Genomic DNA, 15,076 nt, shown 5'->3' with positions numbered 1-15,076 from the left:
AGGTCCAAGGAGGAACCAGATCGAGAGTTTCGTGAGTAATGAGGCTGCGCGCTACAGCTACTGTGGGGGTAAGGTGTTGAGGTCTTCCCTTACAGGTCGGATAATTTTGTAAAACCAATACAACCTTCTTTTAGGGTCTTTTTCTCTGCCAGGCGACCCAAGGAGGCTTTGAACAGCAAAATACTGTGTGAGGATAATAATTTTCTTTCACTTACCTGAACCTCACATTGGTATTCTCGTTTTCTAGCTCACCACTACAACCGGCTTCTAGATAACTATCACATGAGTCTTGCCACTGACAAGACCACACTTTAGCCATGCATAGTTCGCTCACTCACCTTATAAGACGGTGGAATGACGACTGTTTTTGCAATAATATGCTAATATGACTCTACCCTGTACGTCTGTCTGTCTCCCCTTTTATGTTATATGTAGCAAAGCGAGAGGGAATCCCCTTCTCACCCATATAGCACCTTAGTGCGTGCCACACATAAAATCTAAAACACTCACTGTAAATTAACTTTATAACCCCACACATACTCACTTGGTCCTGAGGAAAGCCTGTTTCAAATTAAGAAAGGCCAGGCTGAAACATGTAGACCACACAGGACACTGGAGGTCATAATCCATACTCCACCGTGTCCGTCTGCCTTTTAATGTGCCAACAGATACCCAGTTTTATTAAAATATTTTTTACCCTCGGGTGCTGGGATGTTTGTATGGCTTTTTAATCTTCACCTTCACACTCACCACACTGCACACTCAGTAATTATACCAGCTCCGCAGTAATCTGGCGTCGAAGCACACCCGGGGCACGTTAGGTGCCACTGTGGTGGGCCCGATGATGAAGCATGCCACCAACTAGGTTGGTGGGTGAGGGCTTTCAAAAAAACCTACTGGTTTCCCTTGACATACGTACTCCATTGAGTCTTACCTGTAAAAAACCTAGCTAGTCTTTCTTGATTTTTGACACATTGAAGCTGTGCCTGTCAGCAGTAAGTGCATCCAAACACAAAGTAGTAAAACTGCATCTTTACAAACTAACAGGCTGTGTGAAATGTGGTCACATCGGAGAGGTAGAAATAGCTAGGAACAAGCTGTTTACATAATGCTCATGTGTAGAGAAGAGCTTGAGCTTGAACGCCACATTGTCGAAATCAGTAGATGCTCAGGCAACAAGGCAGGAAGTTGTGCCTGTCAGCATTTGCGAATAGTAACACCACTTGATCCCATATGAACACACCACTCAGGGAACAGATGGTAAGCTGTGCCTGTTAGCATATGTTCATTGACAAACGCAAGACGTTGTGCTTGTATGTGCAAAAGGCTGAGGCTCTCAAGCGCTTCTCATTAAGATTTGAATATGTGCGAAGAAGATAACAAAACAGCTGTGTCTGTCAGCAGTGTGGTGAAAAAGGGTGAAGCCACTTACTGTTGCGAAAATATGAAGACATACAGTGGTCCCAGCAAAACCACTGAATACTGTTGAAATGCACCGGTCCAAACCTCACAGTGATGAAGCTGTGTGATAGTTGCCAAATTGAAGTGTAGAACCAGGGTGCTTTTCGAGGCTTTATTCTTCATCCATTGCAAATATGAGGCTCTCTCACCTACTCCAATTTACAAATGCCAGCAATCAACTGTAGCTCGGCTCTCATCGAACACACGACACGCACGCTCCATGAGAGTCATACGATATCGAAGGCACAAGCCTACAATTGAACAAGCTGTGAAATATGTATGAATATTCCAACTGTTTTCAATGTATTTCAATCTATTTACCAGCATTTATGTTTTAACATTAATAACCTCATATTGCCATCCGTTACTAGTTTAAAGCGCCCTTCAATATTTATAATCTCAATTAAAAGCTCAATTAAAATAGTGTGTGGTATAACGTCTGGTCAGAAAGGAAGGATCTCTTGTCTTTATTCTAAATAGTTGATTTAGATTTGCTAATGTGTATTTTAATATTTCTAGAATTTTGTCCAAAGCTTTCCCCAATGACATTTAATTGTATGAATGACATCGGTTTGATTACATGCAACATAATTTGACAAATGGATATCTTTTCCATGTTGTGGATTTTTAAGTATTGACATTTTGGTTACTCCCTTAAAATTTCCACACCACACACATGGCTATGTCCCAATGCCTGAGGTTGGTGTTCAGTAATCAATGAAGTCTGTGCCAATGTGACTCTAAAATTGTGTTTGTTAGTATTATTATTATTGCAGTTTTGTATAGCGCGTAGGTACCCTGGAGCATCCCAGCGCTTTTAGAACAGAGGTAATGGTCGTGGACACTCAAGGAGAGCAGTTGGCAAAGAGATGAGTTTTCAACTGCTTGCGAAAACGAAGGAGGCTAGTTTCAGCACGCAAACTTAAGGGGAGTAAATTCCAGAGCACGGCAACATTCACAGAAAATCTTCTTCCCCCCGTGCGGGCCTTTTTGACTTTCGGAGTCTTGAGGAGATGTTTTTGGTCTGAACGTAGAGTTCTGCTAGCCTTGTAAGGTGTAACCAAGCTATGCAGAACAGGAGGGCCTATACCTTGCAGAATTTGGTGCGCCAGACAAAGGTATTTAAATTTCACCCTTTCGCGCACCGGTAACCAGTGCAAAGCCCTCATAGCTGGTTTGGCCGACCGTGACATGGGAATACTCGAGCTGCTGCATTTTGGATTTGTTGCAGTTTATTCAACGTTGCCTCCGGGGCACCCAGATAAATGGCATTACTGTAATCAAGTCTGGATACAATCAGCCCTTGAATAAGAAGCTTCCATGATAGCAAGGGGAGCAGAGGGAGCACTTTGCGCACCAACCGGAGAAGGCCAAAACAGACCCCTGCCAATTTAGTAGCCTGGGTCCTGAGGGAGAGATCTTGCTCCAGCCAGATCCCAAGGCTCTTAATCTCCTCCTTGGGATTCGGAGGTGGGCCCAGACAACTGGGCCAGGCCATCGCGGGGAATGGGGATCCTTTATGCCCCAATATCATAATTTTGGTCTTTGAACCGTTCAGCTTTAGTGCTGACTCCCCCATCCATGTATGGATTTTGGACAGGCAGGAGTACAGCTGGTCGGGACTTTCAGTGGCCTGGGAAAGGGCGAACACTAACTGCGTATCGTCGGCATAGCTCACGATTTTGATGTTATAAGGAGCAACCACATCCTCCAAGGGGGCCATATACACATTAAACAATGTGGGACTCAAGGAGGAGCTCTGCGGTACCCCACAATGGAGGTGGATAGATGCCGAACGTGCACTACCTTCCCATACCTGATAGGTCCGGTCACTGAGAAAAGATCGAAGCCATCTCAGTGCCTTCCCCGTCACCCCGACATCTGACAGTCGCTGAAGTAACACTTGATGGTTAACAGTGTCAAAGGCAGCACTAAGGTCCAGGAGGATCACTGCCACTGATCCCCCTGAATCCAAAATGCTCCTTGCTTCCTCAAAGACTGCCAGTAGGGCGGTGTCCGTGCCTTGGCCTGGATGAAATCCAGTTTGCTAACTTCTTAGAAGGCCGTTGGACTCCAGAAAGTTGGATAGATGGAAATTCACCAACTTTTCTGTGATTTTACTGAGCCCAGGCAATAGAGATATAGGTCTATAGTTCGCCATGTCAAGGAGGTCTAGGTTGGGTTTTTTTAGGAGAGCTTTCACTACTGCTTCCTTCCAGCTCGGCGGAACCACACCAGACCCCAACGAGGCATTGATCAGATTGGTTAAAGGTTTAACAGTGCAGGAGGTGACCGGTTTTAGAATCCTCATAGGGACTAAATCCCGCGGGGAGCCACTTTTGACAGTCGCCAAAGCTTTAAGAACCTCTTCCAGCGATACTGGTCCAAAAGTTTCCAGGCTGTCCGAGGGTCTCCCTGCCACATTGCTAGACTCTACTGTCATGGTGATTTGAGGCAGAGTATTTAGAATATTTACTATTTTGGTATGAAAGTAGTCTGCCAAGTCTTTGCATTTTCCTTCTTAGTTGTCTAAGGCTGCGGGCGGCTCAGGGACCCTCAACAATTCTTTGATCACTAAGAAGGTTTCCCTGGAAGAATTGGAGGCGTTCTTAATCCTCTCCTCGAGGAACTGGGTTTTGGCGAGCCGGATGGCAAGTTTGTACGTCCTGATCGCAGTGCGATATTCAGCCTTGCTAGTCTCCTCCCAGTTCCTCCTCCAGGCACGCTCCAGTTTTTTACAACCCCTTCTGAGGGTTCTCGACTCCGGGCGCGGAACTAGTTCTCTTGTTCTCTTGTCTCTCCTCCCTGCCGATCTCATAGGGAGAACAGAGTCAAGTGCACTAGTCAGCCATCTGCTGAAATCTGTCTCTGCCTGCACCGGGTCAGGGACTGGCTGAGGGCACGATCCCTCCAGTCTCAGAATTAAATTCTCCACCGACAACCTTGCCCAGGATCTTTCCGAGGTGCAGACATTATGGGGCAGAGTGCTGACAATCTCTGTTTGCCAGGTAAAAGGGATCACAAAATGGTCCGACCATGGGAGTGGGACTGGAACGGAAGCTTTCATGGCTGTGACATTGCTAAAAATTGGGTCCAACAGGTGGCCCTTATTGTGGGTGGCCCCTGAGTTGATGAGGTCTACCTAGTAGGCTTTTAAATCACGTTGAAGAGCTGCCGCCCACCGGTCTGCAGGGTCATCAAGATGGAGATTGAAGTCTCCCAGCATGATAAAATTGGTCGTAGAGGTGGCAAAGACCGTCACGGTTTCGATCAGGGATTTAACAAAATTCCCAATACTTCCTGGGGGATGGTAGATCAGCATCCCGGAGGCCGCCATCGTGGGCGAGATTTGCAAAGAGAACTTGCAGCTCTCGCAATCCGACACCCCGCCCATCTGGGCCCTGCATACCAGGGAATCCCTGTAAATAATGGCAATACCTCCTCCCCGCCCTACTATCCTGCCCTGAGAATGGATTAAGAATCCAGGGGGGAAGGCCTTCACGATGTCTCCCTCGGAGTCAGCTGTAAGCCACGTTTCTGTTAAGAACAGAATGTCTAATTCATGATCTTGAATAAGGAGATAGATTTCAAGTGAATGCCTAGGAAGAGATCTGCAATTAAGAGTGGCCATAAGTAAGGAGTTCCCCACCACAGCTCGCTCAGCTAAGCCACATAATTCACAGCGTTGATAGGGTTCGGCTCCAGTGTCCACACGGGGACACAATGGTCTTTCCGTGCGGCGAAGCCGTAATAGCTCTCTGCGCGAATAGGTGATGACAGAACCTACCTGATCAAGCAGGGGGTCTGGCCCTAGGCCCGTCTGGGCTCGGACGGGCCCAGACGGGCTGGACTCTGAGTATATACTAGTAATAGTTTGGGGGAACATATCACACAAGATATAGTCATTCACAAGTATAATTCAATGTCTGTGGGGAATGATCATAGCTGTATGAGCTTCTTGAAAAAGTCAATCCATTTTTGCATATCTGTATAACCTTACTGTGTGATTTCATGTGTGATTTGTGTGGGTTGTTGCCTAAGACAAAATTTCATTTGTAAATCCTTTCGCCGAAAACATCAATAAAGTTTTCCTTAGACAATGCTAGCTGACCTGTTCTGCTAATGGAATTCTTTTTGATTCTCAATCTGACTAAATGGAAGGTTTTCAAAGACTCAGATGATGACTATTAGCTAACAGTAAATCACCTTACAAATCTGTTATTAGTAGGTTGACCTTAGGACATTTTCTTGTGTCTGAAAATCGTCCCAAGGATCTCTCTTTAGTTTGTAGATTTATATAGCGCAGCTTATCCCCCGTGAGGGTATTGAGGCGCTGTCCATGGGCACGGGGATATTACATGATTTGCCCAGAATCACAGGATGTTGCGCCAACACCAAGGCTCGAACCCGGATCGCCAGCTACAATTTCGGAAGATCTGGCCGCTGTGCCACATCCTCTCCCTTTCCTAAATCAGTTCCACTAAGTAGCAGGCTGCTGCCAGATAGTCTCCAAGTGTATATAACTTAGTTACGTTGTCCATCCATATGCTATAGCCCCACCACTTAGAAATCAATACAGAAATTAAATATAGGCTTATGACTACTTATGGCACAAAATGATACACAAACTAACCATACTATATCCTTATCTGAGTATCTTAAAATGAAGGAAAATTCAAGAAGATTAAGAATTCTGCAAAATCAGTTTCTCTGCAAACAATCTAAAGAATACACACAGTGGCACATGATTTTCACTACATTTGTATCCATCTTGATAAACCAAATAATAGAGGAACATTTAAAAGTGGTCGTTACATTTAGCATTGATATTAATTAAAATAAAGAAAAAATTAAATACCACAGAGAGATTACTAAGATTACAGTAAGGCAACTGATATATGACACATATGAATATCTGAACAATCATGGCTCTGTGTCCTACCCTCATTGAACAGGTCACTCTCCATCAATGTAGTTTGGGAATACTTCTGTTACCAACTGATTTCATGCTATGCACTGAAAAGAGATCACAGCTAGATAGAGGGAAGATAAAAAATCTAGAAAGAACAAAAAGATGCAGACCTGAGATGGATGTGCAGTCTTTGTCCCTGGAGTCTTCGGAGTTACACTGGGACAAAGAGGAGCCCGTAAGTGGTATTATCCCTTCAAGTTCATCAAATGCATCCGCTGCCTCAATGCTGAGCCTAGAGACCTGAGATCTCGCTTCAAAGGGAGAGCCTAAAAATTCTGAGAAAATTATACATTTTTAAAAGAGGTACTGCAATGATACAAATACACAAATGTCATAGCCAAGAATTTGAGCCACTATTTTCTTCTCGTACATCATACACTTGTTCTAGGCAACAATCCACATGTTGTGTAAGAGTTTTAAATCAAAGAATGCAGCTGTGAAATTGTTGAAGATTTGTGACAGCACACTTAAACATGATGTCATGCTTCTTAGTCTCATTGTAGGCACAGTAAGTCGCTTCAGCTCAAAACAATATTTAAGAAAGCTTTATTTTGACTGAACTCTCTTAATCCATTAGGTCTACTATGGGGTTACATTAGATTAATGCCGGGTTGCAGTGCAATTGCAATACTTCTTTACATTGTCTTAGAAGCTATCTTGGTACTGTGCAAATCCCTGGGGTGCTGAGTTGAAGGAATATTCATAGGAATCTCCGATCACTTGGAAGCGGACTTTGAGCAGCTCAGTTTAACTGCAGAGGAATACAAGAAGCCTTCTTTATTTATTTATTTATTAAGCAGTTTTATATAGCGCTGGCCAGACCGAAGGTATCGGAGTGCTTTACAACAATCGTAATAAGAGAATCACATAATATGACAGTGGTATACAAATTGGCTCATGGCGCATCAGAAGCCTCAGCGCTCAGTATCACATTAACGTAAGGAAGTCATATAATATCCCAGTTGTCTGCATGTTGCCTTGAGTCGAAGCCTCCTTCGAGGAGGGGTGATAGGGGTAGGGGTCGGGGAGGAGGAGGCGGAGGTAGAAGTCTTAATATCACAGTATCAGTGAGCAGCAATGTAAAGGCTGCAGCTCTTCAGTGGCAGCTATTGGTTTGAGTGAGAGCGGTTGAGGACGAGTGTGTTGCATTCGGGTTTCCTCGTGTGCAGGGCTTTGTGCGTGAGGCAGGCAGTTTTGAAGCTGCCACGCATTACGACTGCGATCCTTTTTAGTTCTTTGAGTGCAGGCGAAATGTGTTCATATTTCTTAACTCCAGTGACCATTCTGGCTGCTGTATTGAGAGTTGTTTTGAGAGGAGCTAAGTGGGATTTTGCTGTACCTGTGATGACTGCATTCCCGTAGTCAAGTCTAGAGAGCACCAGTGATTGAGTAGCTTGTTTGAGGTCCTTGCGCGGGATGAAGGGTTTTATTTTGTTCAGTAGTTTTAAGTTGAGGAAGGCAGTCTTTGCCTTGTTCTTGATGTGTTTGGGCAAGTCCAGCTATGGAGCTATGATGATTCCCAGTGAATTTACAGAGTCAGCCAGGGTGAGATTGCCTTTGAGTGCCTCAATAGTAGTTAGCCATTCTAAGATTAGGGGGTTCTCTTCTTTGTTGGAAATGAGGATGACTTCTGTCTTGTCTGTGTTGTGTTTGAGGTGTTTGTTTTATAACCAGTGTTGGACTTCTCGCAGAGTGTCATTGATTTTCTGAATGTCTCAATGGAGGAGGATTCAAGATAGATCTAGGTGTCATCTGTATAAAGGTGGAAGGGGATGTTGGCTTGTTTTAGTATGGAGGTGAGGGGTTCCATGCAGATATTAAAAAGTTGCAGGGAATGCACTGATCCTTGGGAGACACCCCTGCTGACGGGGTTTGAGTCGGACGAGAAGTTTTTGATTTCTACTCTTTGGGTGCGGTTGAGGAGGAAGGAGGCGAACAACCGTAAGACCATCTCATCTACACCTACCCTTTCTTGAAGAGCCTTGATGAGTAGCTTATGGTCAACCGTGTTGAAGGCTGCCGATAAGTCTAGGAGGAGTAGGCAGCATTGGTTGTGGATTGAGTGACTTGTGAATATCGTACATGACGTTTAGGATCGCTGTCTCTGTGCTGCAGCCTTTTTTAAAGCCCGATTGGTGGGGGCTAGAAGGTTGATGCTTAGTCAGTTGTCGGAGAACGCACCTTTCCAGGATCTTGGATAGGAGAGGGAGATTGGAGATGGGTCTGAAGCTGTTCAGATCATTGGTGTCCAAGCCTGTTCTTTTCAGTAAGGGCCTGACTTGTCAGACTTTGAGGCAGTCTGGTATGACTACGGTTCTCAGGGAGATGTTTATGATCCTGCTCCAGAGCAGGGCTGGGTAGAGTTTAAGCTTTTTGGCCAGTTGGGTAGTTATAGGATCTAGGACGTGAGATGAAGGTTTGGCAGTGGACATCAGTTTGACTATCTCCCCTTCCGGGATGGGATTGAAGGATTTCCAGAGTTTTGGGGGGAGTTTGGGTGTGATGTCTTCTGTCCTTGGTACCAGGCTCTTGTAGGGGGTGCTGAGGTTGTCGTCCATTGAGAGTTCAATCTTGGTGATTATATCGATGAAGAAGTAGGCAAATTTGTCATACAGGTCTTTGGATGCCCGAACTGAGGATGCAGGGAGCTTCGAAGTTTGTTGCCTAATGAGGTTGAAGAGTTCTTTGGGCCTGTTTTTTGCGTTGTACAGAGCATTGCAGAAAAATTTAGTTTTTCGTTCTTGATGATTTTTTTTTTGTTCTTCCTGCATACTGATTTGAGTTGATCACGGAGGATAGTGGTAGGGTTGTTCCGCCAGAGTCCTTCTGTAGCTCTTAGATGTCTTCTCTTGGAGTTTATGTCTGAGTTGAACCAGGATCTTGTAGGAATGTCCCTGACTCTTTTTAGTTTCAAGGGTGATAAGTGGTCCAGAATGGAAGTCATAGTTGCGTTGTAGAGAGAGGTGAGTTCTGTTGCGGAGAAATCATCACCGGAGATGGGGAGGAGAGAGCTTACCTTTTCCTCGAGGTCAGCTATGGGCATCTGGATTAGATTTCTCGCCCATTTAAGTGGGTCTTGCATGGGTGGATGGTATAGGATCGTTTGGTTGTTCTTTTGGGCCATTTTCTTTCATTGCCTGGTGTCCGCTGCCACTGCGCCTCAGCTTCAATCCCTGGTGGACCGGAGTCCCAGGGATTTCGCTTGCCAGCATTGGTTTTGCCATCATCACCCTGGTAGGGAACTACTAGCCCCAGGGTGCAACGATCTATACACAGGTGCCGCTAACGAGGGGTAGGCGCCTCAATCTACATCGCGCATAAAGCAATGCCTCTTCCCCAATTGCGCTGGACCCTGCTGTGTTCTTTTGTGATGTTTTCTTTAGTTGCCTAGTTCCCGCTGCCACTGCCCCATGGCTACATTCCCTGGTGGGACCGGAGTCTCAGGGATTTTGTTCGCCAGCATTGGTTCTGCCATCATCACACTGGTAGGGTACTACTAGCCCCAGGGTGCAATGCTTTATACACATGTGCCGCTAGCGAGGGAGGGGCTCCTCAATCTACATTGCGCAGAAAGTGCTGCCTCTTCCCCCACTGCAGTGGACACATGCTGGCCACGACCGGGCGAAGCCTGGGCCAAGGGAAGGCCCGTCCTTGCCTGTCACAGAAGAGGCAGGGGAGGGCCACCTCTCTTTCACCTCGCACCTTGACTTTGAACTATTTCGTGGACCAGCACTGGCCACTGAGGTTCTGATTATCTTCACTTGTCTCTAATTACCTCCCTATGAGGAGTTCCGCGACGAACTTTGAAGCTCCTCATACTGTTCCCACTGATTGAGTTCTTATAAATCAAATGATATTTTGATTTAAATTTGGATATAGGCTAGACTTGAGAGTTCTCGTGATTAAGCTGGTTTGGTTTAGTTTTATTACACCCCAGAAGTATGGGGAAAAGAAAGTCCATGGAGGGAAGTAGGGGTGGAGACTGTGGTACTGGACGGATTAGCAAAGGGAAAAAGGCCAGGAAGTTACACAAACATGCAGGTAGCAACTGTGTCCTAGACCGTATTGACACCCTCATTAGTGACTGTGAGGATATATTAGAGGTAGAGCAAAACGTATGACCTTACATTGATAAATCCCCGCTTCAAACCACGTAACCCACTAAACAAAGCCCAAACTGCTCTCCCGCTATCTCTGCCATGTTTCTTAAAAAACAGAAAAATGGGCTCATCATTCCAAATGCTGAGGGAAAGCGAGATACAAAGAGGGCAGGCTACCCCCTTACCAATGTCCCCGGTACTAACCTTCAACTACTAGATCCTGAAATCACCTGTACAAACAGATTCTCGGCCTTGTCGGAATTGACTAATACTGAACGGGAAGAGAGGTCCCAGTCACCTCAGCCACCTCCAATTAGCTGCACAGGAACAGTTGCACGGTGTAATATAGAGTCTCAGGACACAATCCAATGTGTTAACATGCTTCTGATCGAAAAAGGGACCATGAAAACTATGATTGAGGATTTAACCTCCATGGTTAAGCTTCTATCACAAAGGGATTCCTCCCGTGCAGAGAGTGCCAACACCACGATAAGACATCCTCCCTAATCTTGCCAGGTCACCAACATCGGGAGAGAAACAGCCTCCCTTGTCAAGGGCACTACTTTTAATGGTCATTCCTTCAAGTGCACTACTTTGTGGTCGTTCCCCTTCTTCCATTGCTGCCACGACCCAAAAGCCAGTACTATTACCACCCACGGCCAAGCACTTACCCCATTCTAACACAATTAATCCTAATAAACACTGCAGCGCAAGAACAACAAGGGACCTGATAACGTGTGGCAGACATACTTCTTCCTCCCAGATCCAACAACCTCAGTGTGATATCCAAACTAGGCTGGCTGAACACAATATCCCCAATGTGTCCCATACCCATAGAATTTACTTGGTAAATGTGCCTAAATATAACATCAGCAGAGGTATAGAAAATGCGGACTCCCTGATTAAGAAAGTCATTCACTGGCTACAGTATGTCAGGGGACGCTGCTCAGTGATAAGGGATGATATTATCACGGCTCGCAGGCTTACCTCCTTAGTCCACCAGTCAGATTGTTTGAAGCTCACTTTAAAAAGGGCAGATCTTGCCGAAAATCTTTTTGCTCTAGAGTTTTAAACCAGCTCTCAGGAATCATCATCTATTCAGTTCAGACGATCCCTAACGAGTAGCAAGTGTAGACAATCTCCCAGGCAGACAAACACCAGTCAGACGGGTAGCTCTTCACTAGAGACTAACGACTGATGCAAGAGTGCGCAAGGATCCCACAGAGTCCCCATAAACACAAGGGGCAGCCCTCCTAGTACCATGTTTTTAAGCATAGGCCCTGGTAGGCCTCTAGGAACCACAACTACATCTTCATGTTTGATTGAAGGCATGAGGGAGGCTAGATTTACATCTCCTACCAGACTAAATGGGTCAATGTCACCTTGTCATGCCTCTCCAAGGGAAACTTTGCTGTCATGGAATATTGCAGTGTTGAGTTTGAAGATCACATCTCCTGAATGGTATCCCTTTGTAGAGTGCAATGACATCTTTCACGAAACCTGGTTAGTGGCCCCCTCCATTTTATAAGCTATCTAAATGATCATATACCAGCTGTTAGAGGAGCAAAAGGCCGCCCATCAGGGGGTCTGACAATATGGGTCTGACAAGAATTAGGCTATAATGTCCAAGTACTTCCAACACAGAATAATGATATTTTGGCCTAAAGACTGAATATGGGTCCACAGGGGAATTTATTATGTCTACGTGAGTGGCACCAGGGGGAAGAAGTCAGACGTTTTAGCGGCTCTCAACGACCTCCTTGACCCTTATTCGTGGGATTCCAATGTTTTAATTGCGGGTGGCTTTAATTCGTCATTCGAGCTCCTTGCCAATTAGGAGTGCTATCTCACAGAAGAAGATGCCCAGTGGGGCATCCCAAATCTGGAGCCTGAACTCATAAAAAAATGGAGGATGTGGCCATCCAAATTAATTCCATTTGTTTGGGGAAAGGCTTACGGGTGTCAAATGGAAGATCCCCATCAGATAGATTTAGGGCAAATATATTTAATAATGGATTTAGTGCTAGTCGCATAGATTTCTTACTAATTAGCCAGAAACTATGGCACGCTTTAGGAGATATGATTGTGAGGGACCAGCTAGAGAGCTATCACTATCTCTTGTGTGCATCCCTGGGGGTTATGACAGCAGAGGGTATCTACACAAATGGGTAGTGAATTGATCTTTTGATATTGTCCCCACCAATGACATGAGACGCTTAAAATGGGTGAAGATACTAGAGAAGCCTGAACTTATATCTAATATCACTAAGGACTTCGACCATGCTATCGCCGAGTTAGAGTCTAGCACAGCTGAAGTTGAGGTTCCTGACCTTACAACTTATAATCATAACAAATTCTTTGCCCTTTTGCGTACATATTTTATTAAGAAGTGCAAGTCCAATAGCACTATAAATTTGGAGGCCTGCCATTGGTTTAACAAGGAATGTAGCGTGGCACGAGAATCTCTAGGGCAAACTATTAAAACTGGCGATCCTGCTGAAGTGCGACCAGCTAGGCAAATATATAGGAGTACCCAGAAAAAGGCCAAGAAAACATGGGACGAAAAAAGATGGCAGGACCTTAAGGAGGCTTGTGCCATGAGTAACACCAGAGTAACAATTAACAGGTTAAGGCCCAATAAACCAGGTGCGACCCGGTGCAGTTTGCAGCAAAAACAATGTCTCAACTGGAGAATATTTAAAAGTAGGACAATTCAAAACGGTGAAATAAATCACAATTGGGAAGGGGAAAAAAGGAAGAGAGACCACAACTTAAGGGTAGGGTAGCGTAAATTAAACTACAATTCCGTAAGTAGTTAAGAAGCACACAAGGTGAGCACTCGCATGCCCAGTTCTCACCTTGTGTGTGTCATGGTCATTGTATAATCATGTACTGTAGTGCTTCTTAACTACTTGGGGAATTATAGTTTAATTTACTCCACCCTACCCTTACGTTATGGTCTCTCTTGCTTTGTTCCTCTTCCCAATTGTGATTTATTCACCGTTTTGAATTGTCCTACTTTTAAATATGAGTAAAACCAAGCACTTCTGCGACATAACAAAATGGGATAGAAGAGGGCAGCCGCAACAGCCACAAAACCTTGTAACCCAGGATGACTGGGTTAATCACTTTAAACCCCAATATGCCCGCAGTTTACCTGAGATAGACTTGGCTGAAACTACTTACTCGTTCAATCAAGACAAGGCTTTTTGTAGGGCTGATGTTGAGGTTGCACTTAGATCAGTAACGGGTTGTAGAGCACCAGGCCCAGATGGCATTCCGGCGTATATATTCCTTTATGATAAAGCCAGATGGTGTCGGCCTAAGGTACGCAAGTTCCTGACTCTAGGAAAGGGGCTGAAATTATCCCTGTTTTTAAAAAAGGTGATACATCGCACCCAGGTAATTACAGGCCTATTAGCTTAGAAGATTCCTTGCAAAAGATAATGGGGTGGCTTGTTCTTAACAAGGTTCAAGATTGGATAGATGAACATAGTATCTTATCCCCTCTGCAGGCTAGCTTTCGGGCATACACCAGTACCAGCGGCCAGGTGTTTCCTTTTATCTTATTACACTGGAAGACGGTGGTCCTGGGTAAGGGCAACTTGTATGCTGCCTTTGTTGACCTTAAGTCAGCTTTTGATCTTGTCCCCTGTACCAAACTATGGGTGGTTGTGCAAGAAATGGGGGATGCTTTCTGAACTGCTAACTCTCATTATCAGACTACATGAGGATAATTATGCCCAAATTCAATGGGGTTTACAGAGTAATTTTACCAGTCCTTTTCCCATTGAGAGAGGCGTGCGCCAGAGCTGCGTCATGGCACCCCCACTATTCTCCTTGTTTATACTACTGACGCTCCAACACAAGCAGGTGTAAAAATCCCTATTTTAATGTTTGCAGATTACACATTAATCATCTCAAAGACCCTGAGTGGTCTCCAATGAGTCCCTGTCAATTTTTGAGGAGTTTTGTTTTACACGGGGCTTGGAAGTTAATGTGTCAAAAACTAAATGTATGTCTTTTAATCCACATAGAGTATTCAAAGGTGGCATCCTAATGAATATCTGCCTCTTGGAGCAAGTCAACGCTTTTACTTACCTGGGGTTTAATATACAAAATGATTTGAAATGGAACCAACAGATTGACCTAGCAATATTGAAGCACCGGCAACTATCAGGAGTCCTTCAACTCGAGTGATACACCTCACTCACACACCCAGTCGGCCAGGTGCTTCAGATATATAATATGAAAGTGGTCAGCTCAGCCCTCTATGGGGCAGAACTATGAGGTTGTGAGAATCTGCCTAAGTTTATCGTAGTAGAAAACAAGTTCCTACGCAAGATCACCAACCTCCCGCAAAGTACTCCAGTGTGTCCCCTACTCTACGACCTTGGTGGAAAACCATTGGCTGATACAGCAAAATTATGCCCCTTACCATACTGGCGTAGATTTCGGAGTACACCTGAACTGGCATCATATGCTGCAGGTTTCAAAGATATAATAAAGGCTGACAACTTCCATCGAATTAAATGGCTACGGG

General features: G+C 44.9%; 1 protein-coding gene across 1 annotated transcript in view; it reads right to left on the bottom strand.

Annotated features, from left to right (window-relative positions):
- Positions 1-15,076, bottom strand: part of C1_1H12orf42 (chromosome 1_1 C12orf42 homolog) — a 1,726,734-nt gene that overhangs the window by 836,373 nt on the left and 875,285 nt on the right. Inside the window, exon 6 of the mRNA XM_086933179.1 lies at positions 6,544-6,708. Coding sequence (XP_086789305.1) covers positions 6,544-6,708 — 165 coding nt within the window. The remainder of the gene's footprint in view (positions 1-6,543; positions 6,709-15,076) is intronic.

Source organism: Lissotriton vulgaris, chromosome 1_1, assembly GCF_964263255.1.
Source record: "Lissotriton vulgaris chromosome 1_1, aLisVul1.2, whole genome shotgun sequence".
NCBI lineage: Eukaryota > Metazoa > Chordata > Amphibia > Caudata > Salamandridae > Lissotriton > Lissotriton vulgaris.
The sequence above is the reverse complement of the archived record's forward strand: the minus strand, read 5'-3'. Positions and strand labels throughout refer to the sequence as shown.